This window comes from Cervus canadensis, chromosome 4 (assembly GCF_019320065.1).
Source record: "Cervus canadensis isolate Bull #8, Minnesota chromosome 4, ASM1932006v1, whole genome shotgun sequence".
In the NCBI taxonomy this organism is placed as follows: domain Eukaryota; kingdom Metazoa; phylum Chordata; class Mammalia; order Artiodactyla; family Cervidae; genus Cervus; species Cervus canadensis.
In genome coordinates this window covers 100,184,844-100,212,779 of record NC_057389.1, presented here as the reverse complement: position 1 = coordinate 100,212,779, position 27,936 = coordinate 100,184,844, and the positions used below count along the sequence as shown (strand labels likewise).

The 27,936-nt window shown below is 39.9% G+C and overlaps 3 protein-coding genes across 3 annotated transcripts; all 3 read left to right on the top strand.

The window, feature by feature from the left end:
- The first annotated feature begins 231 nt into the window (after positions 1–231).
- LOC122440631 (olfactory receptor 7A17-like) lies at positions 232–4,486 on the top strand. Its single transcript, XM_043467111.1, has 2 exons — positions 232–254; positions 3,508–4,486. The coding sequence occupies exon 2, from the start codon at positions 3,530–3,532 to the stop codon at positions 4,484–4,486; it is 957 nt and encodes a 318-aa protein (XP_043323046.1). The 5' UTR covers positions 232–254; positions 3,508–3,529.
- Positions 4,487–14,767: 10,281 nt separating this feature from the next.
- Positions 14,768–15,745, top strand: LOC122439342 (olfactory receptor 7A17-like). Its single transcript, XM_043464414.1, has one exon. It carries the CDS (start codon positions 14,798–14,800, stop codon positions 15,743–15,745), a length of 948 nt encoding a protein of 315 aa, XP_043320349.1. The 5' UTR covers positions 14,768–14,797.
- Positions 15,746–22,361: 6,616 nt separating this feature from the next.
- LOC122440989 (olfactory receptor 7A17-like) lies at positions 22,362–23,015 on the top strand. Its single transcript, XM_043467629.1, has one exon. The coding sequence runs from the start codon at positions 22,362–22,364 to the stop codon at positions 23,013–23,015; it is 654 nt and encodes a 217-aa protein (XP_043323564.1).
- The last annotated feature ends 4,921 nt before the right edge of the window (positions 23,016–27,936 follow it).

Here is a 27,936-nt window from a genome sequence, read left to right as displayed (position 1 = left end):
TTACTCTTCAGGTCTTTATGAAACTTAGTTATAGATATTCATTCAATCTTGTTACATTCAGTTATGTTAAAACCATTACCACTTAACCTAGATTTATTCTCAGTCATTCCCACATATGCTTGGTTTCTTTTAAACTTTTCTTTCTATATTAGGTACAAACACCTATTCATACACTTTTCTATAGAATCCTGTACACATCACAGATACTCTTGATTCAGCGCAGTCTTTTTTTTTTTTTTCTACCTGTGTCCCTTTTCCTTTACGGGTCAATAAAGCCCCAGGGATTCTTTTCCAATCAACTAGTATTCAATGTAATATGGGTTCATTATTTCAATAGCTGTTTAGTATTTCATAAGAGGCTGTGCTTCTCACACTGCAGACTGTCTTTCCTACTCTTTATCTTCAGGTTGCTATTATATCATTCCTACAAAAATATTTGAGATTGTTAAATTTAAACTGTGTTTCTAAGCAAGAGCAACTTTGTTTCCCTGGGAACACTGAACAATGCTTGTAGAAATATCTGTCTGTTACTCTGGGAACAGTGGGTGGAGGTCACGGATGCTCTAGGCATCCTGAAGACCCAGGGCAGACCCACCACAGAGAACAGCCTGTCCCAGAATGTCAACAGTGCTGAGGCTGAGACGCCTCCAGGTAAAGAGCTTCTATACTTTTACTATCTGTGCCATTGTTTGCATGGTTTTCCCAACAGTGCAACATTTTAAATTTCTGTCTGCAAATACAGATAGTGTACCTTTGCTCCCTGTTTCAAAGTACCACTGTAAACTGTGTGACAACTCTAAGTATTTCCCCAGATGGATGGTTGTGAAAAGTATTCTTTTCTTAACTGAGTTTGGTAAAATAAACCTTGAATTGTCATTTTGATGTGTCGATTTTATTATTATATGCCCATATAATATAAACCTCTTATTCTAGCACTATCAGCTTTTGAAATGACTTTTAAGAATTGTTTCTCAGTTGACCTTTTGGAGACTGTTTTGCCATAAAAATGCTTTTTCATTTTACTTAGTTGAATACGTCTATCTTATGCTGGATTTCTTGTTTTAAGACAGTTCGGCACACTTGTGGATTTTAGTGTGTAGTTTTCTAGATATTCACCAAAAAGGACTGGTTTTTACATTGGATAGATAATCCCACTGATTTATTCAATAATCTAATCTTCCCAAATTGAAGTACAATCTTATATGTATTTAATGAAATCTATAATTGAGAAGTAAATCCTGATTCATTCAATATATAATAACTGAGAATCTAATATGTGCCATAATTTTCAGGAACATTATATATTATATTCATGTTTACACATTTCCCAATTTGATTATTATTCCATTGGATATCAGTAAATCATTGCTATTTTAATATTGTTTGAGTTAGTGTGTGAAACTCCATTCAATTTTTAAAAAATACAATTGCTTTGGAACTAATTTATTCAATTATTCTCCCTGCAATCCTCTTTATTTTGTAACTTCACATATATTTAAGTACGTTTCTGGTTGCCTGCACGCATGCTAAGTGGCTTCAGTTGTATCTGACTCTTTGCGACCACATGGACTGTAGCCATACATGGCTCTTCTGTCCGTGGGATTCTCCAGGCAAGAATATTGGAGTGGGTTGCATTCCCTCCTCCAGGGGATCTTCCTGACCCAGGAACTGAACCTGCCTCCTTTATGCCTCCTGCATTGGCAGGCAGGTTCTTTACCACTAGCACCACCTGGAAAGCCCATGTTTCTTTTTTTTTTTTTTTTTAGTTTTATTTATTTATTTTTTTATTAGTTGGAAGCTAATTACTCCACAACATTTCAGTGGGTTTTGTCATACATTGATATGAATCAGCCATATAAGTGCACATATGTTCACATATCTTTCTGAAAGTACAATAGTGACCATAGCAGTTGAAGTCTCTGATGATTAGGATTTTGCATTGTCATGGTGAAGTAACAGTACAATGAGCATCTATTATAATATAATATAACGTCTTCAGGCATGAATCCTGTGAAAAAATTTATTCAGGACAAAAGGATTGATTGACATGGTGTCTGTAAAGTTTACAGAGTATAGTTTGAAAAACCTTTGCATGTTGAACAAAGACTAGAAAAGCATTGGGGTATGCTCATCAGATTTATTTTAAAATTTGATAGTGCATAAACTCGAAGAATAAGAAACACACGATGCCCCAGAAGGAAACTGGGAAAGAGCTTGCCTCTTTCCCTATAGAACAGTAAAAAGTTGGTCAAATAAATAGAAAAGATCAGGAAAAATGTCTTCTATTGCTTTCTATAAAACATGTTTAGCTTTTGCTGTTTTCCTTTGGCTATTCATTTTTGTTAGTTTATTTTCTTTGCCCATTTTTCTGGGCACCATTTACACATTATGTAGGAGAAAGGTTATCTTGATCAGCTTGAGTTATAATGGTATATGGTGTGAGGAGGGTGGTTCTGGGTGAAAAATGTGTGGTAGGAACATAGCCCAGGAGGTCATGGTGTGAGTCTGTGTGTGTGTGTGTGTGTGTCTGTGCCTGTGTGTGAGTGTGTGTGTATGTGTGTGCACGCACATGTGCTTGTGCCTTGAGAGCAGTTCTTAAAGCAGAGGTGCCTGGACTCATATATTAAGGTGCCTTAGCACAGAGCCCAGACCTCAGTCAGTAGAAGGTACTAAGGATGGGAGAAGTTTTAATTCACAGGATGCTTTTGCAACTAAATTCATAAACTACAAGGAACAAGCATTTTCCTTAGGTCCTTGTAGTGGCCATTCCTCGCCAGGCACACATTTCTCTTGATATCATTCTATATCCTTCTGTCCCTCTCTTGATCCATCTGTTCAATTATCACCTTGTTTTCTAGCCTTACCTGAACACTCAGTACATGAAAATACCTCCTACTACACCCTTTTATATCTAGTTCTGTTTTCTTCAGAGCAACTGTTATTAGTTGACATATTATATTATATTTGCACATCATATTGCACCATCACAGGACTGTGAAAACTTCTGTTTTTCAGCACCATATATTTGTTACCTGTATTTGTTGGGAGGGACTTGCCACGTGGCTCAGTGGTAGAGAATCTACCTGGCAATGCAGGAGAGGCAGGTTCAATCCCTGGGTTGAGAAGATCACCTGGAGAAGGAAATGGCAACCCATTCCAGTATTCTTGCCTGGGAAATCCCGTAGACAGAGGAGCCTGGCAGGCTACATACAGTTCGGGGGGTATCAAAAGTGAGAGATCTGCTTAGCAACTAAGCAATATGTGCTTTGAACATGGTTGACAGTCAATATATATTCTTGAAATGTATGAAAATATTTCTTATTACAACTGTAGAATGCATGATTTCTTTGGGAATATGCTGAGAATGGGTCAAAAATGCCCAAGTAGAGATGAAATAGAACTTTTCTAAACACAGATATTAAAATTAATTTATTGAGAGCAAAATAGAAACTGCACTATGTGAGTTATGCCAATTTGTGTGAAAATTACTCATGTTATTTTTATTTCTCCTGGTAGCCACCTCCACCACATGGAACCAGGTAACAATACACAATGTTCTAAATTTTTCCTTCTGGGATTCTCAGAGGATCCAGAATTGCAGCCCCTCATCTTTGGGCTTTTCCTCACCATGTACCTGATTGCTGTGTTTGGAAACCTGCTCATTATCCTGGTCACCATCTCTGACTCCCACCTTCACACCCCCATGTACTTCTTCCTCTCCAACCTGTCCTTTGTAGACATCTGCTTCACCTCTACCACCATCCCAAAGATGCTGCAGAATATCCAGACCCAGAGCAAAGTCATAACCTATGAAGGCTGTATCATCCAGGTGTATTTTTACATATTCTTTGCAGGATTAGATGACTTCCTCCTGACAGTGATGGCCTACGACCGCTTTGTGGCCATCTGCCACCCCCTGCACTACATGGTCATCATGAACCCTCGGCTCTGTGCACTGCTGGTGCTGGTGTCCTGGATGATGAGTGCTGTGAATTCCTTGTTACAAAGTTTAATGGTTTTGCGACTGACCTTCTATAGAGAGGTGGAAATTCCCCACTTTTTTTGTGAACTCAATCAGATGGTCCAACTTGCCTGTTCTGACACATTTCTGAATGACGTGGTGATGTGTTTGGCATCAGTGCTTCTAGCTGGGGGGCCATTTGCTGGTATCATTTACTCTTACTCTAAGATAGTCTCTTCCATACGAAGACTCTCATCAACTCAGGGAAAGTTTAAAGCATTTTCCACTTGTGCATCTCATCTCTCAGTTGTCTTATTATTTTATTGTACGAGCCTAGGGGTGTACCTTAGCTCTGCTGCTACACACAGCTCACACTCAAGTGCAACAGCCTCCGTGATGTACACTGTAGTCACACCCATGCTGAACCCATTCATCTACAGTCTGAGGAACAAAGACATAAAGGGGGCTCTGAAGAGAGTCTGTGGGATAGTAGGTATAAAAGGCCAACTGTCCTGGGGCAGATGAAGTGCCCTTGATTGCATTGGTATTTTTTTAAAGTTGTGCTTTTTTCTACTTCAAAATTTTCCAAACTTTGGATATGAATATTTGGACATTTCTATTTTTTATGGAGTGACATGAGGAATAATACTTTCTTAAATGACAAATGTCATCCGGAGTAATTTTTGCCTTGCTTTCTGGTAAAAATTGTCATGAGATATATTACTCATGTAAAAAAGTGTACAAGTGAAATCCAAGGCAATTTATATAATTCTATAAAAGGGTTGACTGAATCATAGGGTGTGGACCTATGGATAAGGAGGGTTGATTGCAATGTTATAGGCAGATTTTCAATGCACAAGGAGCCATTGCTCCAAACTCTGCATTATTCTAGGATCAAATCTTTCTGTATGCATAGTATGTGTCTATACCTCATGATCAAAGATGACTCACTAGAGAGCTTGACCACCTATCCAGTCATGTGGTTCAGGTCACAATTTGTGCAAACATGTTTGCCAATGTCCTGCTTACCTGGGAGGAAACTGCAATGGAATAACTTTTAATATAGTTATCTGTAATACAATTAAAAAACAGAGTAGTGAATGCTATCTTTAAAGATCAGAATAAATGCATAGAATGAGATTATTGGAGTTGATCTCAGTTCTATACCATTTTGTATTTTATTCAATTACTTGTTGCTGCATAACCTCTCATCCTAACAGTAACTGTTCTAATATGATGTCTTTATTATCAAATGAAATTTAATATTAAGGAATTGTCCTGATCTCTGCTGGATTTCTCGAGTCTATGTTTCTCTGTAGTTCTGTATGTTGGAATTCTAAAGCTCATCCATGAGGTTGTATGGAGCCATGTAGCAGTTCTTTCCTCACTAATATATGATAGTCTACTCCATTTATTTGTGTATTTTAATCTTATGCTTATGCATGTGTCCTCAGTGGTGTACGATCTTTGTGATCCCTTGGACTGTAGCTCACCAGGCTCCTCTGTCCATGGGATTCTCCAGGCAAGAATACTGGAGTGGGTTGCCATTTCCCTTTCTGGGGATTTTCTTGACCCTGGGATGGAACCTGCATCTCCTGCATTGGCAGGTAGATTCTTAACCACTGAGCCCCCTGGGAAGCCCCAATTTTAATCTTATAGCTTGGGGGAAAATTTTATCATTGGTGACATCAATATTATGGTCGAAGAAGACACTCCCTTTGTCTCCCCCCTTCAATCTACAACCTGTAGATAACATCACCCATAAGTAAAGTTTTTTCTACCCAACACATCAGGCCACCAGAGATACACACAGTTGTACATCTGAAGCTGAGCAGATTTTTCACATAGAGGAGGTAGAACCAGGGGAACAGGAGAGGCAGTGATGCTGATCCCACCCCCATGGCTGAGGCAACTGAGCCCATAGCCCCAGAACCCCTGGTAGTACCCCTGGGGGTGGTGCCTGTAACCCTGGCCTCCTGGATGCAGCGGCACCTGCAGCCACAGGGAACTTGGCATCAGTGGTGGGGGGGGGGCCTCAAACAAGGTCACCCTGGGTGTGGCAATAGCACCAACCACTCTGGGACCCCCAGCAAAGATGCCAGCCACATCAGGGACACTGACAACACCAGGTCACCAGTGATGCTGGAGGCACAAACATTGATGGCAGGACAATAACAATGCCTCTGGAAGAGGCCATGAAATGCAAAAAATGCAGTTCCTCACATATAGCCAGAAGCAGCTCATGTGAAAGAAACCAAAAACTTGTGCCACAAAGTCACTTAATTGAAAAACGTAGAAGGACTTCTGTTAGCAATCTGTTGAATTGTTAGAATCAAAGTGTACAAGGCTTTACCTACATAAGAAAACTGTGCTCCTTCAAATGCATGGACAGAGGAGCAACCCCCTGAGCACCATGAAAAACCACAGTAACATGGAATCACAAAAAGAAAACGGCAGTTTTCCATGAAATAATTTAAAGTCAGGAAAGATTGTGATCAAGCAAGTGGAGAATTCAAAATAGTGTCATGAAGAAGCTCAGCAAGCTACAAGAAAACTCATAAAGACATTTCAGTTAGCTGAGGAATAAAAATAATGACCGTAAGGAACAGTTTCCAGAATGATGAAAGCTGTTAAACGTAAGTAAACAAAAATTCTGGTGCTGAAGAACTCAGTAACTGAGATGAAGGATGAATTGCAAAGCAGTGGAAGTGGAGACCATGTGGAGTAGAGAGGCTGAGTTCAAAGGTAGAATGATTCAGGTAGGTGTGAGGACAGAACTGAGTTTTGTTTTTATTTGTTTTTTTAATGACGATATTCTCTGAGAAACTTCTGACTCTACCAGAACAGTAAGAAGGATACTGGGTGTCTCAAAAGCAGAAGAGAGGGAGAAAGGATCAGAGAGATTATGCATAGAAATAATAGCTGAGAATTTCCCAAGTCTGGGGAAGGAACCGAATGCACACATCCACAGAGGTATTACAATAGGACACATAAATGTTTCAATGCAAAAGACCTTCTCCAACACACACATATTAAAACTGTCAAAAGTCAATGAAAGAAAAGACTTCCCTGGTGGGTCAATAGGTAAGAATCTGCCTGCCAAGGCGGGAACAGGCGTTGGGTTGATCCCTGGTCGGGAAAGATTCCACACGCACCAGAGTCACGAAGCCGGGGCACCGCAACTGCTGAGCCTGTCGTGTGGAGCCCGCGCTCTGCAGCCAGAGAGGTCAGCGCGGTGAGAAGTCCTCCTACCGCCGTGAGGAGTAGCGCCCCCACCTCCGCAACCAGAGAAAGGCCCCGCAGGGCAAGGCAGACTCGGGGCAGTGAGCAAAAACCACTACAATATGGTAAAGTAACTAGCCTCCAACTAATAAAAATAAAAAGAAATAAAGCAAATAAATAAATAAATTCTTTTTTCAAAAGTCAGTGAAAGAATGCTGTTTTTGTATACTAGTATATATATTTAAAATAGGCAATCCACAAGGGACTAGGGAATTAAATACAGGGAAATAAACTCAATATACTGTAATTATCTATAATGGAAAAAAGAATATATATATATGTGTGTGTGTGTGTGTGTGTGTGTGCATGTGTGTGTGTGCGTATAATCTTGCTGTACACCTGTAACTAATATGACACTGTAAATCAATTACATTTCAATAAAAGTTATTAAAAAGAAAGAATATTACAGGTGTCCAGAAAAAAAGTGAGCACCCTGCAAAGTTACCCACATTGGGTTATCAATAAATTTCTTAGCACAGATTCCACAGGCCAGGAGAGAATGGAATATCATTCTCAAACTATCGTGATGTAAAAACAGCTAGCCAAGAATCCTCCATTCAGCAAAGGTATCCTTCGCATTTGAAGAAGAAATAAAAGCTCTCCCAGATAAAGAAAAGCTGAGGGAGTTCAGCACCCAGAACTCTCTTTTAAGCAAAGTTGAAGTCGTCTCTTCTACTTGAAATGAGAAGGCAAAATTACCCAAAGATCAAGTTGATAGGCAGAAACAGAAAACTTAAACTATATATCAGACTAAGTCAACTCCATTAAATAAATAAATACAGAACCATATTAAAAATGGGTAGAGGACCCTCATTAGACATTTTCTCCCAAGGAAGACATACACATGGCCAACAGACACAAGAAGAGTGGCTTAACATCATTAATCTTCAAAGAAAGAGAAACCAAATTTGCAATGAGGTACACCTTCCACAGGAAGAATGGCTATTACAAAGAGACAAAAATCCAAAAGTTGATGAGGGCCACATGAGACCAGGAAATGATACACGAATTTCACCATTTCTTCTGCAATTAGAGAAACCAGAACTGCAGCACCTTATTATTGCACATATTCTCCCATGTTCCAGATCACTGTGATTAAAAACCTGCTCATTATCCTGGCCACCATCACTGACTCCCACCTCCACACACCCATGTAATTCTTTTCCAATCTGTTCTTTTAAGATATGTTTCACATTCACCACCATCCCAAAGAAGGCAAAGCCATAACCTGTGAATATACTGTTACCTACTCTTTGTAGATTTGGGCAGCATTGTACTGACCACAATGACCTATGACCACTTCATGGTCGTCTGTCAAACTCTGCACTACCCAGTCACCATGAATATCCCCCAGCCCCCAACACACACATTTTGTGGATTGCTGGTTCTGGTATTTGGTTCACGAGTGCCCTACATTCTCTGTTACAAAGATTAACAGTGTTGCAACAGTCCTTCTGTACCTTCTTGGAATTCTGTACTTTTCCTGTAAAAGCAATAAGAGGTCCATCTAGTCAATTGTGACATCTTTCTTAATGACATGATGATGTAATTTGAAACTGTTGTATTCCAGGTTTAATGGACTGGTTCCAAATTGGGAAAGGAGTACATCAAGGCTGTATATCATCACTCTTCTTATTTAACTTATATGCGGAGTACATCATGAGAAATGCTGGGTTGGATGAAGCACAAGCTGGAATCAAGATTGCCAGGAGAAATAGCAATAACCTCAGAAATGCAGATGACCACCCTATGGCAGAAAGTGAAGAGGAACTAAAGAGCCTCCTGATGAAAGTGTAAGAGGAGAGTGAAAAGGCGTTCTTAGAATTCAACATTCACAAACCTAAGATCATGGCATCTGGTTCCATCACTTCAAGGGAAAGAGATGGGGAAACAATGGAAACAGTAAGAGACTATTTTCTTAGGCTCTAAAATCACTGCAGGTGGTGACTGCAATCACGAAATTAAAAGACACTTGCTCTTTGGAAGAAAAGCTTTGACAAACCTCGACAGTATATTAAAAAGCAGGGACTTTGCCGAAAAAAGTCCATGTAGTCAAAGCTATGGTTTTTCCAGTAGTCAGGTATGGATGTGACAGTTGGGACATAAAGAAGTCTGTGCATCGAAGAAATGATACTGCTGAACTGTGGTGTTGGAGAAGACTCTTGAGAATCCCTTGGACTGAAAGGAGATCAAACAAGTCAATACTAAAGGTAACCAATCCTGAATATTCACTGGAAGTACTGATGCTGAAGCTCAAGCTCCAATATTTTGGCCACCTGATGCAAAGAGCTGACTTGTTAAAAAAGACTTTGAGGCTGGGAAAGATTGAAGGCAGGAGGAGAAGGGGACAACAGAGGATGAGATGGTTGGATGGCATCACTGACTCGATGGACATGAGTTTGAGCAAGCTCTGGGAGCTGGTGATGGACCAGGAGGCCTGGCGTGCTGCCATCCATGGGGTCACAAAGAGTCAGATACAACTGAGTGACTGAACAAATGTCTTACCTGGCATCCTTTACTCTAAGATAGGTTCCTCTCTATCTGGAACACCATCAGCTTGGGGGAAGTACAAATTGCTTTCCACCTGTGCATCTCACCTCTCACTTGTATCCTTGTTTCATTGGATGGGCTTTGAGTGGACCTCAGCCCTGTGGCTACTCATGCCCTTCCGCTCAGAGTCAAGTGCAATCACCTCGGTGATGTACACTGTGATCACACCCATGCTGAGCCCCTTCATCTATAGTCTAAGGTATGAAGACATACACAGGGCCCTGAAAAGATTATTTGGAGTGGCAAGTATAAAAGGACCACCAGTGGTAGTGTTAAAGAAGTTCCCTTTTTATCAGGGTGTAAAGAATTTGAACTGGAATCTGATATTCTGGCTCAAATGATCAGAGACACAGTCCCTGGACCACTAGAGACCTGAGGAATCCTAATCTGCATTTGAACCACAGACCTTGGTGATTTGTATGGACAGTGAATTTATAGATATTCTTATCTGGAATAGGATTACTCACATTCTTACGCTGCCTTGGGAAGGAGAAATGTTTGTATTGGGAGCTTTCCTGTGTTTACAGGAGATTAGTAGCTTCCCTTCTGATATTGCCAAGTATCTCCAGTGTCAAAACCATGTCTGGTTGAGAATCACTGGGACAGAGTTCCAGAACTGAAAGACCTCAATCCAGACTCCAGCCCTTGCTTGGTTTGTACTTTTAAGCAGAACACTAAATCCTTCTGAGTTCCAATCTGACAATGGAGAATGGAGTTCTTAAAAGTGCTACCTCAAAAATTGCACTATTTAAAAAATTAAATCTGACAATCACTATAACATGCTAAGATAGTTTAATGGTCATGTGTTAGTCACTCAGTTGTGTCCAACTGGTTGCAACCCCATGGACTGTAGCCTGCCAGGCTCTTCTGTCCATGGGATACTCCAGGGAAGAATACCACAGTGGGTTGTCATTTCCTCCTCCAGGGAATCTTCCTGACCCAGGAATCAAACCTGCATCTCTAAAGTCTCCTGCGTTGACAGGCGTATTCTTTACCACTGAGCTACATGGGAAGCCTGGTTTATGGTCATGTTAATATCAATCAGGCTTCTCTAATAACTCAGTTAGTAAAGAATCCACATGCAATGCAGCAGACCCTGGTTCAATTCCTGTGTCAGAAAGATCCGTTGAAGAAGGGATAGGCTACCCACTCCAGGATTCCTTGGCTTCCCTTGTAGCTCAGCGGGTAAATAATCTGCCTGCAATGCAGGAGACCTGGGTTTGATCCCTGGCTTGGGAAGATCCCCTGGAGAAGGGAATGGCTACCCACTCCAGGATTCTGGCCTGGAGAATTCCATGGACTGCATAGTCCATGTGGGGCAAAGAATCAGACATGACTGAGTGATTTTCACTTTTCATATCAACATATAAATATTTGTCTTATAGTTATAAACATTTTATAATGAGAGACTAAAGTGCAGCTGTTGACTTATGATATAACTGAGAAAATTGTAATTGGCTTGGAAAAATTAGCGTAAATCCAAGGAGTATAATACCCACAATTTTATACTGAAAGAGCAATGGTGTACCAAGTTCTCAAGAGGGAAATAGTAGTTTTAAAGATTTCAGTATTTTTTTTTTTCCCCCTCTCTACCACAAATCAAAACTTTGAAGACTCAAGGGAACTTGTCAAGACAAATCCTCAGTGTTATAGTTTAAAGGAGAATTAGATCTCAGGGATGTGATGAGCTTCTGGGATCTTTAGTGCTTTGAAAGCAGGAGAATTAAAGGGGAAGGAATAATAAAAACTGAATCACCCAACTTATAACACAATCACCTGGTAACAGAGAATCAACAGAAAAATAATTGCATTGTGTCCAGCCCAGTGTCCCCAAGGGAAGTCATGTTATGGGAGGCTGGAGTAACAAAAGGAAAATATGCCTAATTAGCTGACATGTGTGCATGCTTGCTAAGTCCCTTCAGTCCTGTCCAACTCTTTGAGACCCATGGACTGTAGCCCTTTAGGCAACTCTGTCCATGATATTCTCCAGGCAAGAACACTGGAGTGGGTTGCCATGCAGTCCTCCAGGGGATTTTCCTGACCCAGGAATCAAGCTCCCATCTCCTGCGACTCCTGCATTGCAGGTGGATTCTTTATTACTGAGCCACCGGAGAAGCCCTGTGAGCTGACACAAGAAGGTGGAAATATCTCCTCTGCTGCAGCACCTCCACCTGTGCCGCTTTGGTTGGTGAGGATCTAGTTCTTGATTTAGACCCCTGGATCTGTCTGGGAGCCAATGCTTGATTTTATCCCTTCCTGTTGTCTTGTTTAGGCACAAAAATTCAGTCTGCATCATTAATCATTTAGAAAGGAACTTGGACTTCTACAGGGAAAGCCTTCTCTCTCAGTCTGCAGGCAGGTGAGAGTTCTGCACACATTTCAGGAGAGGGTCAGAGAGGATGGAAGCCAGGAGCATGTGCCTGAGGTCACCTGAGGACCAATCTAGCATATCCAGAGGCCAGAGGTCACTGTGGTTATTTCTGGCTTTCCTAATATTAGCGTATCTATTTAGGTCTAAAAATAAAGTGAACCCTTCACTAGTCAACGTTGATAAATGGTAACAGAGGAAGTTCAGTTAGAAGGAATGGTGGTGGTGGTTTAGTCGCTAAGTTGCGTCTGACTCTTTTGTGACCCCATGGACTGTAGCCCACCAAGCTCCTCTGTCCATGGAATTTCCCAGGCCAAAATACTGGAGTGGGGTGCAATTTCCCCTTCTCCAGGGGATCTTCCTGACCCAGGGATTGAACCTTGGCCTCCTGGATTGCAGGCGGATTCTTTTCCAATGAGCCACCAAGGAAGCCCCGTTAGAAGGATTGGAGGCATAAAAGGCTTCCAGTAAAAGTAGACAATAAATCTAATCATCTTATTTATGAACTGAAGTAAGCAAGTAGGAAAACGCCTCAAGAAAGAGAAGTATTCTGCATCTTCATATAAAATATATCCAACTTTTGTTGTATTTCTTTCTTTCTTTTTTTCATTTATATTGCTAATTACATTACAATATTATAGTGGTTTTTGCTGACATTGACATGAATCAGCCATGGGTTTACATGTGTTCCCCATCCTGAACCCCCTCCCACCTCCCTCCCCATCCCATCCCTCTGGCTCTTCCCAGTGCACCAGCCCCGAGCACTTGTCTCACGCATCCAACCTGGGCTGGCGATCTGTTTCACACTTGATAATATACATGTTTCAATGTTGTTCTCTCAGATCATCCCACCCTCACCTTCTCCCATAGAGCCCAAAAGTCTGTTCTATACAGCTGTGTCTCTTTTTCTGTCTTGCATATAGGGTTATAGTTACCATCTTTCTAAATTCCATATATATGCATTAGTATACTGTGTTGGTGTTTATCTTTCTGCCTTACGTCACTCTGTATAATGAGCTCCAGTTTCATCCATCTCATTAGAACTGAATTGGTAGTTTATATTCCATTTGCTTATTCTCTTGGGATATTTAAACTGTAAGATATATCACATCATGAATATATATCCCTGTTTATGTCCTTGGAAAAATATATATTTTATTATTTTTTTCTGGGCATCAAGGAGATGCCACTGGAGTTGGAATATTGATGAAGGAAGGAAATTTTTCTTTGCTTCATTGTCTCAGGGCTCATTTGAGTTTATTGGATATTTTCCCTCTTAATTTGCCTATGTCCATTGCATTTCTCTTTTTTTTTTCTTTGTCTCTCATGCTTTTCATTCTTCTCTAAATACTGAGAAGAAATTGGCCATACCAACGCTGAATCCCAAATTTATTGTTCTATAGGAAATTTACAAACTGGAATTTGGTGGTGGGACGGGGAAGGAGATGGGAGGGGGTTCAGAAGGGAGGGGATATATGTATACCTATGGCTGATTCATGTTGAGGTGTGACAGAAAATGACAAAATTCTGTAAAGTTATTATTCTTCAACTAAAAGACACATTAATTAAAAAAAGTCCTGGAAGCTCTGGGTAAAAATAGTACATTCTTTTGGAAAATAATAATTTGATCTGACCAGCTTGATGTGTAACCATTCATGGCCTAATGAGGGTGGATATGGGTGACCAGTTTATGATAGTAACACAAGCCAGAAGCATCGTGTGTGTATGTGTGTGTGTCTGCCTGTGCCTTGTGAAGAGAGACCAGTTCTTAAAGAAGAGACATCTGTACTCTTATGTTAAGATGACTTATACAGATGTCAGAAGTTGGTCAATAGATGGAACTAAGTAGGGAAACTGGTATAATTCACAGGATGGTTTTAAACTAAATTCATAAGCACAAGGAACCGCAGGGAAGGAGGGGTTCTCTATGTGCTGAAGCTTCAGCTGTAGCAGGGAGGCCACCTTGTTCCTCAGCATCCTTGACACCGGCTCTGATCACTCCCCTCCTACTTACTCCTTCGCCCCACTGGCTTCCTTGTTTGCACTTGAACATGTGGAACAAGCGTCTCTGTCAGGTCCTTAGCAGTGGCAGCTCCCTCTGCCAGGCACACACTTCTTCTGACATCACAATGGCTTCTTCTCTCTTTCTTCAAGATCTTAAACATCACCTAGTTTGAAGCTCTTCCTTGAACACTCAGGACAAAATAACACCTCCTGCCACTTTCTCCTTTATACCTGGTTTTGTTTTCTTCATAGCATGTGTGACATTCTGACATATTCTATCATATTTTATTTGAATATCCTCATTCACCATCTTTCGACTGGGAGAGGATTACTTTTCAGCACTTTCTACTAGGGCAGCACTAAATATGTATTTCTCAAATAAATGAAGAAATACCTCTTTAGAACTCTAGAATAGAGAGCTCTTTGCCAATGTGATGAGAATGGGACAAAAATTCTTTGTCAGAGATGAAATGGAGTATACTTTGGCAGAGAACATTTCAATAAGTAAGGTATTAAGATCAATTACTTGAGGGCTACATAGAAATTGCAGTATTTCAGCTATGTGAATTATGCCAGTTTGTGTGCAAACGAGTCATGTTATTTTCCTTTTTCCTGGTAGTAACCTCCACCCCATGGAACCAGGGAATAATACACGAATTTTAGAATTTCTTCTTCTGGGACTTTCAGAAGAAGAAGAACTGCAGCCCCTCATCTTTGGGCTCTTCCTCTCCATGTACCTAATCACTGTGTTTGGAAACCTGCTCATCATCCTGGCCATCAGCTCAGACTCCCACCTCCACACCCCCATGTACTTCTTCCTCTCCAACCTGTCCTTTGTAGACATCTGTTTCACCTCCACCACCATCCCAAAGATGCTGTGGAACATCCAGACACAGCGCAAAGGTATCACATATGAAGGCTGCATCACCCAGATGCATTTTTACATACTGTTTGGAGGATTAGATGACATTCTCCTGAGTGTGATGGCCTATGATCGATATGTGGCCATCTGCCACCCCCTGCACTACACTGTCATCATGAGCCCCCAGCTCTGTGGACTGCTGGTTCTGATATCTTGGGTGCTCATTGCCTTGAATTCCTTGCTGCACAGCTTAATGGTGTTGCGATTGTCCTTCTGTCCACTTGTGCAAATCCCCCACTTTTTCTGTGAACTCAGTCAGCTGGTACAACTTGCCAGTTCTGACGTTTTTCTTAATAACATAGTGATGTATTTTGCAGCTGTCCTGGTGGGTGGTGGTCCTTTTGCTGGTATCCTTTACTCATATTCTAAAATAGTTTCCTGCATGTGTAAAATCACATCAGCTCAGGGGAAGTATAAAGCATTTTCCACCTGTGTGTCCCACCTCTCAGTTGTCTTCTTATTTTATTTTGCAGTCTTAGGAGTGTACCTTAGCTCTGGGACTACCTACACCTCACATTCAAGTATAATTGCCTCGGTCATGTACACTGTGGTCACACCCATGCTGAACCCTTTCATCTACAGTCTGAGAAACCGAGATATGAAACAGGGTCTAAAGAGATTGTATTTGATGCCAAGTATAAAAGACCAACTATACTAGTGCTCTGGATTGCATAACTCAAAGTATCAAAACCAGATATTGTTCTTTGATCATTGTGAAAGAAATTTTGTTCCTTGCCCTTATTTTCTGGGATTTCAATTTTTCTTTCCTTCTTTGAATTCAGTATCTTTATAGAATTTTAGGAACTATCTTTTTACGTGTTATTCTCAGTTTTATATATGGACAGTTTTTATTGTTTCCTACCTACTATTTTCCTATCTTTGGTTCAAAGTTGTTTGGAAATTCCATTTCTTTGATGGAGTATCATAGAATCATGGAGACTTCATCAGGAGTGATGTCTTTTTATCAGAGCATTTAGTCTGTTGTTGGTCAGTCACACAGTTGTGCCCACCTCTTTGTGACCCCACGGATTGCAGCATGGCTGGCCTGCCTGTCCCTCCCCATCTCCCAGAGCTTGCCGAAGTTCATGTTCATTGCACTGGTGATGCCACCCAGCCATCTCATCCTCTGATGCCCTCTTCTTCTGTCCTTGATCTTTCCCAGCAGCAGGGAACTTTTCCAGTGAGTCATCTGTTTGCATCAGGTGACCAAAATGAGGGAACTTCACCTTCAGCATCAGTTCTTTCAGTGAATATTTAGGGTTGATCTCCCTTAAGACAAGTGCTCGGGGCTGGTGCACTGCGAAGACCCAGAGGGATAGGGAATACATGTAAATCCATGGCTGATTCATGTAAATGTGGCAAAAACCACTACAATATTGTAAAGTAATTAACCTTCAACTTATCAAAATAAATGAAAAAAAAAAAAAAGACTGACTGGTTTGATCTCCTTGCTGTCCAAGGGACTATCAGGAGTCTTCTCAAGCAGCATAGTTCAAAGGGGTCAATTATTCCACCTTCTGCCTTCTTTATGGTCCAGTGCTCACAACCACATGTGGCCACTGGGAAGACCATAGCCTTGACTATGTGGACCTTTGTTGGCAGAGTAATGTCTCTGCTTTTCAACACACTGTCTAGGTTTGTTGTCGGTTTCCTGCCAAGAAGGGATCATCTTCTGATTCCATGACTGCAGTCATCGTCCACAGTGATTTGGAGCCCAAGAAGAGGAAATCTATCACTGCTTCCACCTTTTCCCCTTCTATTTGCCATGCAGTAATGGGGCCAGATGCTATGATCTTAGTTGTTTCAATATTTAGTCTTAAGTTGTCTCTTAGGAGATCATTTAATTTACTGGCAGTTTAAGAGGTTTTTCGTAGGTATTGCTTATTGCCAATTTGTTAACTTCTTTTCTGTTAGTGTCATTCTTTGTTTTTCTTTTTTTTGTGTGGTTCTTTTCTTATGATTTGATGATTTATTTAGTGATATTCTTGTGTTCCTTTCTCTCTAGGTTTTATCTTGTGTAGATTTTTGATGTATGATAAAGAAAGTGTCTTCATATGATGGCCTACAATGATGTCTGCTTATAAAAACAAGTTGTCTTTTAAGTTCATACACATACGGATCACACTACATTTTCACTCCCTACCCTACAGTTTATGTCTCTGAAGTCTCATTTGATACCTCCTTAGTTATCCCTTTCATTCTTACTGCAGCTATACTTGATTTTAGGATTTTTTGGTCTATTGAGTCCTCACACCAGCTCAGTGATCTGACCCTCAGCCTCTCTCCACGTCTGCCTTTACTCGCAGGGTTTCCCCTTCTTACAGTTTCTTCCCACTTGCTATGCCTTTCTTCTTCCTTCTTAGAGAAGGTCCTATAATGTTCTGTGTAGAGTACGTTTAGAATTGATAAATTCTATTAGTCTTAGATTGTCTGAAAAGTTCCTTATCTCTCCTTCAATTCTAGATGTTAGTCTTTCTGGGTAGAAAGCCCTAGTTTGCACGTTTTTCCCTCTCAACACTTTAAATATATCATGCCTCCCCATTATATCTTACAAAGTTTCTGCAAAAAAAAAAAAAAAGAAAGAAAGAAATCAGCTGATAGACCTATGTGCTTCCATCTTATATGACACTGTTTTATTTTTGCTGGCTTTAGAAAACCATATCTTTAACTTTGTGGCTTTAATTGCTGTATCTTGGTGTAGGTTTTGTTGCTGTCATTTTGGGGGACTCTTTTTGCTTCTGGTACCTGAATTTGCCTTTTTGCTCAGGTTTGGGAACTTTTCAGACATAAGTTTATCAGATAAGTTCTGATGACCTTTCCTTCTGCCTTTTCCTTCCTGGACATTGCAGTTATGCCAGTGTTGGTGTTCTTAATGCAGTCAAACATCCCTCAAATTATTCCCTTTTATAATCTGTTTTTTTTCTTTTCTGACTGAATCATTTCCATGATTCTATATTTCCGGTAGATTATGCATTCTTCTGTATCACCTGGTATATTATTAATTACTTCTAGTTGTTCATTTCATTTAATGGAATGTTGAGTTCATACTGGTTTTTGTTTTATAGTTCCCTATTAAAATTATAACAGATTCAACAGTTCTTTTTACAAAAAATTAAATATTTTATGGTCTTCCATTATTAACAAAATGCACAGGGTGAATACTGGAAATAAAGCTTCTTTTGGAAAATTTCTTGAATCATTTTAGGTTGAGAAAATGGAGTTTTATATCTTTACAAATGCATTGATTCCAAATCTGGTGAACTGTGTTTCTCTTTCATTGGCTGTTTTTTAGGCATGATATCTTTTTATTTAAGTTGGGACAAATTCCTCTGTATTTTCATTTTATTTATCTTTGTCTGTCTTCTGAAATTATGTGCCACAGTTAACTCTTGCTGTCTTAGAGTTGTTTCTTTCTGTGGGAAGAGTTATATGCAGTTGATGTGTGCCCAGTGAATTTATTGGAAGAGCTAGATCTGATGCTATCACAATTCATGCCTTTCTTTGGGGAGTACTGATTGCAGTCATCTTGCTAAGAGGTATGGAGGGCTTGGACTTGAGTCAGGTATGAGATATGGCTTCCTCTTTGTCTAGAGGCCAGAAGGAAATGGCATCCCACTCCAGTATTCTTGCCTGAACAATTCCATGGACGGAGGAGACTGGCAGGCTACATTCCATGGGGTCACAAAGACTCAGATGTGACTGAGCACACACACACTCACACACACACACTAATACGCTAAGATAGTTTGTGGTGCATATCAGCATATAAATGTCTCTCATAAGTACAAGCATTAGTAATGAAGGATTAAAGGATAGCTCTTAACTTCTGATATAACTGAGAAATTTCTAATTGACTTGGAGAAACTAGCATGCATCCAAGGAGTGTATTAACCATGGTTTTATTCTAAAGTAGCAAAGTTATCCCCCATTTTGAAGAGGAGAATAGTAATTTTTAGAAATTTCAGTGGTTCTGTCCCTGCCCCAAGTCAAAGCATTAAAGACCCAAGGGACCTAGTCAAGACAAATCCTGAATGTTACAATTTAAAGAAAATCTTGTACTCAGGGATATGATGACATGCTGGGAACCTTAGGGCTTTGGAAGCAAGAGAACTAAGAGGAAGGAGTAATAAAAAATGAATTCACCTAACTTATATGCAGTGTCTTAGGAACAGAGAATCAGCAGGTGAAAAAATCCATTCTGTCCAGAAAAGTGTCCCCAAGGGAAATCATGTAGTTACAGATTGGAGTAATCAGAGGAAACATGCCTAATGAGCTGACACAGGAAGCTCCAAAGTCTCCTCTGCTGCAGTCCCTCAGCCTCTGCCACTTTGGTTGGGGAGGACCTGGTTCTTGCTTTGGAAGTTCTACATCTGTCTGGGAACCAATGCTTCATTTTTATCTGTTCCTGTTTTCTTGTTTGGGGAAAAAAATTCTGTCTGCATCAGTAATCATTTAGGAGGAATTTTGACTTCTACTGGGAAAGCCTTCTCTCTCAATCTGCAGGCAGGTGAGTCTGACAGCTCCACAGACCCTGCAGGAGAGTGTCAGTGATGATAGAAGCCTGGAATGTGTACCTGAGGTCTCCTGAGGACCAATCTTGCATAGCCCAGAGGCCAGAGGTCATTGTAGTTGTTTTCTGGTTTCCCTAATATTAATGTACTTATTTACGGTCTAAAAATAAAGTGAACATTGCATTTGAAAGTGCAAGTGTCAGTCTTGACAATTAAATTGTAACAGTGAAAGCTCAGAAGGAATGATGTTAGTGGTTTAGTTGCTAAGTTGCTCTAATTCTTGTGACCCCATGGCCTTTAACCCACCCAGCTCCTCTGTCCCTAGGATTTCCCAGGCAAGAATGCTGGAGTGAGTTGACATTTCCTCCTCCAGGGGATCTTCTAGACTCGGGGACTGAACCTATGTGTGCTGCATTGACAAGCAGATTCTTTACTTTCTGAACCACCAAGAAAATCCCTTTAGAAGGAATAGGAGGCATAAATTGCTTCCAGTAAAAGTAGAAAACTAGTATATGGACCTTATTTATGAACAAGAGGAAACAAATAGGGGAAGTCCTTAAGAAAAGAAAAAGCTTCTACTGCTTTATATGTTTTACATAAGACATATCCAACTTCTGTTGTATTTTGTCTATTTCTGATATTGAATTGGTAGCTTATATTCCATTTTTTTCTTTTCCTCTTGGGATATTCAAACTGTAAGGTGTTCCGTGTCATAAGTATATCATTTTTGTATGTTTATAGACAAAAGATATTTTTCTGTATTATTTTTCCAAATCAAGGAGAAGCCGCTGGAGTTGGAATGTTGTTGAAGCAAGGAAATCTTTCTTTATTGCATTGTCTCAGGTGTCATTGAGTATATTGGATATAGTTTTCCCTTCATGTCCATATATCCATTTCATTTCTCCCTGTTTCTTTCACTCTCATCCTTTTAATTATTCTCAAAATACCAAGCAGACATTGGCTATACCAAAAATGAACCCGACATTAATTGTTCCATGAGAAGTTTATAAACTGGAATTTCATGGTAAAAATTATATATTCCTTTGGAGAATAATTATTTGACCTGACCAGCTGAGCTGTGACTTCTCACAGCCTAAACAGGGTGAATTTTGGTGACTAGTGTATGATGGTGACACAACGCAGAACATGTGTGTGTATGTGTGTGTGTGCTGTGTGTGTTTGTGTATGTGTGTGTGTGCTCTGTGTGTGCTGTGTGTGTGTGTGTGCTCTGTGTGTATGTGTGTGTGTGTGTGTGTGCACGCGCTCTGTGTGTGTGTGTGTGCTCTGTGTGTGTATGTGTGTGTGTGTGCTCTGTGTGTGTGTTTTGTGTGTGTGTGTGTGTGCTCTGTGTGTGTGTGTTGTGTGTGTGTGTGCTTTTGTTTTGAAAGGGAGGACAGTTCTTACAACAGAGGCACCAGGACCCATATGCTACATGACTTATATACACAGATCACAGCAACAGATAGAATCAATAAGCGAATCTGATATAATTCATAGGATGGTTTTATAGCTAAATTGATAATGTATAAGGAACCTCATGGAAGGAGGGATTCTCTGTGGACTGAAGGTTCAGCTGTAGCAGGAAGGCCACCTTGTTCCTCAGCATCCCTGACACCATCTGTAATCACTCCCCTCCTGCTTTTCCCTCTGGCCCACTGGCTTCCTTGTTTGCACTTGAACATGTGGAACAAGCATCTTCTTCAGGTCATTAGCAGTGGCAGTTCCCTCTTCCAGGCACACAATTCTGACATCACACTATCTCCTTGTCTCTCTTTCATTAAGAATCTTTTCAAACATCACCTAGTTTGCTGGACTTTCCTTAACACTCAGGACAAAATAACACCTCCAACCTCTTTCTTTTATATCTGGCTTTGTTTTGTCATAGCATCTATCACATTCTGACATATTCTACCATATTTTATGCACATAACCTCATTCCCCATCCTTGGATTGCTAGAGGTTTACTTTTCAGCATTTTCTACTTCTTGTCTCCATGTTCTTGGAATATCAGTTCAGCTCAGTCACTCAGTCATGTCCGACTCCTTGGGACTCCGTGAATCATAGCACCCCAGGCCTCCCTGTCCATCACCAACTTCCAGAGTTTACCCAAGCTCTTGTCCACCGAGTCGGTGATGCCATCCAGCCATCTCATCCTCTGTCCCCACCTTCTCCTCCTGCCCCCAATCCCTCCCAGCATCAGGGTATTTTCCAAGGAGTCAACTCTTTGCATGAGGTGGCCAAAGTATCTTGGAACATGGTTAGCACTAAATACGTGTTTCTCAAAAGAATGAAGGAATATCACATTAAAACTAGAATATTAAAACCTCTTAGCAAATGTGATGAGAATGGGACAAAAATTCCTAGTCAGAAATGAAATGAAGTATAGCTTCAAGGGGCTTCCGCAGTGACTCAGTGGTTTAGAATCTGCCTGCAAAGCAGTACCCATTCAAGAGATACAGGATCAATCCCTGTGTTGGAAATAACCACTGGAGGAGGGCATGGCAACACACACCAGAATTCTTTCTTGGGAAATCCCATAGACAGTCGATGCTGGTGTGCTCCGGTCCTTGGGGTCGCACAGAGTCAGACACAGCTGAAGCGGTTCAACATACACACATACTCTAAAAGAGAACCTATCTGCAAATAAAATATCAACATCAACTTCTTGAGGGCTAAACAGAAATTACAGTATTTCAGTTATGTTAATTAGTAGGTGTAAAAATTGTCATTATTTTCCTTTTTCCTGGTAGTCACCTCCACACCATGGAGCCAAGTAACAAGACACAAATTTCACGATTTCTTCTTCTGGGACTTTCAAAGGAAGCAGAACTACAGTCCCTCATATTTGGGCTTTCTCTCTCCATGTACCTGATCACTGTGTTTGGAAACCTGCTCATCATCTTGGCTGTCAGCTCAGACTCCCACCTCCACACCCCCATGTACTTCTTCCTCTCCAACCTGTCCTTTGTAGACATCTGTTTCACCACCACCACCATCCCAAAGATGCTGTGGAACATCCAGACACAGAGCAAAGGTATCACCTATGAAGGCTGCATCACTCAGATGTATTTTCACATCATCTTTGCAGATTTAGATGACATTCTCCTGAGTGTGATGGCTTATGATCGGTATGTGGCCATCTGCCACCCCCTGCACTACACGGTCATCATGAGTCCCCGGCCCTATGGACTGCTGGTTCTGATATCTTGGGTGCTGATTGCCTTGCATTCCTTGTTGCACAGCTTAATTGTGTTGCGATTGTCCTTCTGTCCAGAAATGCAAATCCCCCACTTTTTCTGTGAACTCAGTCAGCTGGTACAACTTGCCAGTTCTGACAACTTTCTTGCAATTAAAAATCATTTGGAAGTGGATCTTGAAAAAAAGTTTTATTCATGGTTAAGACTAAGTTTAAAATGAATTCAATTAAGTTTACCTAAATGAATTTAAAGTAAACTGGTGCAAAATTGAATTCAGTCATTTTCTCTGTTAAGAAGACATACTTTCTTCAGATTTTTGAACTGCTTTTAATAGATTTAACTTTCTTTACCCCTTAATTGATCTGTTCTATATTTACCTTTGACATCTTTTGTTACCTTTGGCTAAAGAAATAACTATTTCACAGTGATGTATATAATCCTACCTGACTGAGTGTTATAAACCCTTTTGATATTTATCAAGAAAACTTCCTAAATAACTTGACTTCTAGCTAACTTTGGGATGCTTCAGGGGGCCCCTGAGACATCCCAAAGAGCTCTTAAGCTACCTGGGTTCATTGGATATGTTAAATTACATGAGAAGTACTGTTGAAGGGGTGAAAAGTCTTTCCAGGTTATACTGTATGGTTGATGTTACTAATATAGACATACTAAAATTATGTGAAATTCATATAGATCTGATATGCCCTGATAAAATATGGTCAATTATAATTCTAGTTATCATATTGAAGTGTTGGGACCATTTCTTTTTCAGTTGCAATAGAATCAGCTTTCAAGAATGCCTTCTATGCACTTGTCTCACTGGGAAGACCCAGAGGAATCGGGTGGAGAGGGAGGTGGGAGGGGGAATCGGGATGGGGAATACGTGTAAATCTATGGCTGATTCATATCAATGTATGACAAAACCCACTGAAATGTTGTGAAGTAATTAGCCTCCAACTAATAAAAAATTAAAAAAAAATAAAATAAAAGCTTCATCTGCCAAGTTAAAAAAAAAAAAAAAAGAATGCCTTCTATGGTTTTATTCTCATGCCTTTAGAACAATACTTCTGGTTCTTCAAAATTTATGGAAACCACTTTCTAAGGTTAAGGAGATAAACAAATGTTGTTATTAATAGCAAGCTGGTACCAGACTTTGGTCTTCTATCTGTTTAGAGAAAAAGTTTTCTTAGAATGCAGCTGTGGATAACAGATTGTGAATTTCTTTGCTTTTAAGTGATTTATATTTGTTTTTAAAATATTTTTGTTACTTTGGTAATGTAAATAAACATTATTTAAGAATATGGTACATGTAGACATAGCTCATTCTGCTTCTACAAAAAATAACTCCTCATGGTAAGACATTTGCTATTTTTATGTCCTTAAAACATGACAGTAGTCTGCTCCTAAATCAGGAAATTAAAACTGGATAAACAACAGCTGAAAATCAAAGAGCCAGGGAATGGGAAAGGTCTTGACTTAAATTCTTGCTTGGGACTTTACTAATAACTGCTGGCTGTATTATTGTGTATGTATCTTGCTTCAGAAGATTATTTCTTATGTTACCAAATGTTGAGTAAGCCTATGACAAAATGCTGATATGCAGTTCCATATGAGATCAATAATTGTAAGAATGTAACTCTAGATATGGGAAGAAGCAACAAGAGGAAATATTCTCCTGGACCAAGAGGCTAGTAAGACATGTATGGTCCAGAGACTTTTGCTGCTTGCAAGGCCTGGTCTGGTAACAGCACATTGAGTGGCCTGTCAATGGAATCTTTGGTAGACCTGGGAATGAGCCTTCCCAGCACCACGGGAGGCAATGGCCATGACGTACCCCCCCAAAATGGTCAAATATGTGCCTATGAAGGGGCCCTGCTGACTGGAAGTTGGCCCTTGCCAGCTGCCTCTACAAAAATTAAATCATGACCACTATAAGATGCTGACCTTTAACACCCCCTTGAAAGGAGTTCAGGGTGGAGACAAAAAATAAGGCACTCTGTGCTCTGGGAAAAACCCAGAAAACAGGCCTCCAGATAGTCAGATGTTTTCAGGTAAAGATTTTTGTGAGTTCAAATTCTTGCGTCTTCTCATAGCTAGAGAAACACTAATGTCACAAACCAATGTCTGGACCTGGTTCTCATGGTTAGCCCCACAGCAGCTTTCCTACTACTATTAATCTTTGGGCCATATAAAAACTCTGTAACCCTTTGTTTGGTGCTCAGAGCTTGGAGTGTTAACTCCTTTGGTCCCGCTGGCTTAATAATTTTGAGTTCTACAACTTTCTGAGTGTGGTGTTTGGTTTCTCGAGTACTGGTTTCTGCATCACTCAAACTCATGTCCAACAAGTCAGTGATACCATCCAACCATCTCATCCTCTATCGTCCCCTTCTCCTCCCTCCTTCAATCTTTCCCAGCATCAGGGTCTTTTTCAAGGAGTCAGTTCGTCACATCAGGTGGCCAAAGGATTGGAGTTTCAGCTTCAGCATCGGTCCTTCCAATGAATATTCTGGACTGATTTCCTTTAGGAGCGATGTTTGGATCTCCTTGCAGCCCAAGGGACTCTTAACAGTCTTCTCCAACACCACAGTTCAAAAGCATCAATTCTTTGGCACTTGGCTTTCTTTATAGTCCAACTCTCACATCCATACATGACTACTGGGAAAAACATAGCTTTGACTAGACAGACCTTTGTTGGCAAAGTAAAAAGCAGAGACATTACTTTGCCATGTTATATACAGATAAAGTTTATTTCATTTTACTGAGTGAATAATCATGAGTTCTGTTACCTTTTTGAAAAAGAAAAACTACATTGGCGACTAAATCCAATGACATAATTTCATAAGACTATAAAATCTGTTTAACACCTTTTGTTCATCATTCCTTTTGTACATCACTACCATAATTTATCTTCCCCAAAAAAAGAGACACAGAAGTACAGAACAGACTTTTGAACTCTGTGGGAGAAGGTGAGAGTGGGATGTTTCGAAAGAACAGCATGTATATTATCTATGGTGAAACAGATCACCAGCCCAGATGGGATGCATGAGACAAGTGCTTGGGCCTGGTGCACTGGGAAGACCCAGAGGAATCGGGTGGAGAGGGAGGTGGGAGGGGGGATCGGGATGGGGAATACGTGTAACTCCATGGCTGATTCATGTCAATGTATGACAAAACCCACTGAAATGTTGTGAAGTAATTAGCCTCCAACTAATAAATAAATAAATAAATAACCCCCCAAAAAAAATTTATCTTCCCCCAAATGTAGACTTTAACATATAGTGTGCTTCACAGCAAGGCATTCCCTTTTATTCCCTATAGCATCTTGTTCTTTATTTAGCTCGGTGTGCATACTGGTTACCAGTGCATGCTCAGTTGCTCAGTAGTGTCTGACTCTTTGCCATCCCATGGACTGTAGCCCACAGACTCCTCTGTCTGTGGGATTTTTCAGGCGACAATACTGGAGTGGGTTACCATTTTCTAGTCCAAGGGATCTTCTCGACCCAGGGATCCGACCCACATTTCCTGCGTCTCCTGCATTGCATATAGCTTCTTTACCTGCTGAGCCACCGTTATCAGAGTTACTAGAAAACCTGATCATCAATGCGTGTCTCCAATGCTAGTCTCTGTGAAACACCAATTTCAGTAGAAAGTTTGATGTATAATGTCTAGAGTCTAAGACGGCCCTAACTAAAATGAAGCACATATTTATACCAGACTTAACTATGCAAATTATTTTTTCTGGTGTACATTTACTTACCAATATATGTAAGATCAGTGTCCATATATAAAGGGGTTTATCATTGGCATGGATTATTTGGTGCAATTATATTTTATACTGAATCATCTTTCTTCTTCTACTTGAAAACTTACATTGTTACCTACAAATATGATTCCTGCCATTGTTATAAATGAAATATCTTCCCAATTCTAAATTTTATCATAACCACTAAAAGATGTTGAATAAGCAATATAAATATCATATATCATATATATAAACATAAATATATATTTCCAAAGTCCAGCTCACTAGGGAGCTTAAATTCCTTCTGGTCCTGTGATTCAGAGCCACAGATTTTTGAACAAACAGGCATATCCTTTTAACCTGGTATGGTCACCTACAGGAAAATCTCAATGGAATCACTTTTTAGTACAGTTACATGAAATAGACTTGAATAACTGAGTAATTATAAATGCTATTCAAATATCAGAACAAATGCCTAAAATGAGAAGCTATACATTATGATAATTTCACTCAGATCTGTTCACTTGGATTATTTTATCAGTTTGTTGCTGCATAACAAGTTGTCCTAAAGGCAAATGGTTTAACATAATGTCTTTACTCTCAACCAGGAATACACTATGGGGATTTGATCTGAGCACTGACAGTCTCTTCTCCATGTGTCTATTGTCAGCTGTCTAGCTCTATTTTGTGTTTTAAAGTCTCCTCCATTATGGTGTGTGCAGTTACAGTGCTCTTCTGTTTTCAGCCAGCTTATGCCAATTTCTTCTTTTTATATAGGTAGGATGGTCTTTAGTTTACAAGGAAAAAAAAACTGAAATGGTATTTCAGTATCAAATAGTATCAAATGTTAATTTCTTTATTTTAATTTCACTATTCCTATATCCATATATAACACTTTGCTTTCTTTCTTGTTTAAAGATATATCTCCTAGTTATATGTGTGGCTCAACTACATGGATTTTCCTTATTACCCTGAACTATGCAAAACCAGAGGTTTTAAACTCTCATCCCTTGAAGAGTAATTATATACAATAAACTGCCAGTTTTTAAGGTAGCCTATTTGCTGAATTTCAAAAATTGGCTGTAAATACTACCTGGTTCATTTTTAATATTTCAAAAAATGCACAACAAGTTTTAATTTCTTTGAAATGTTATTGTCAATCATGTAATTGACCTGAGTCTCAGTTTACTTACTACAGAAGAAAAGTTGAGATGTCAAATCCAAATTTCACATGGATGTTGTGAAGAATGAATGAAATGTATAGAAACATTTTGCTGAGTCCTTTCTTTTAGAAAAGTCGTTTCTGAAAAAAAAAGAAAAGAAAAGTCGTTTCTGTTAGAAAAGTTGTAGGTTTTTCCAACCTAAGGTCAAGGTTAGATGTATATGTATGTATATATGT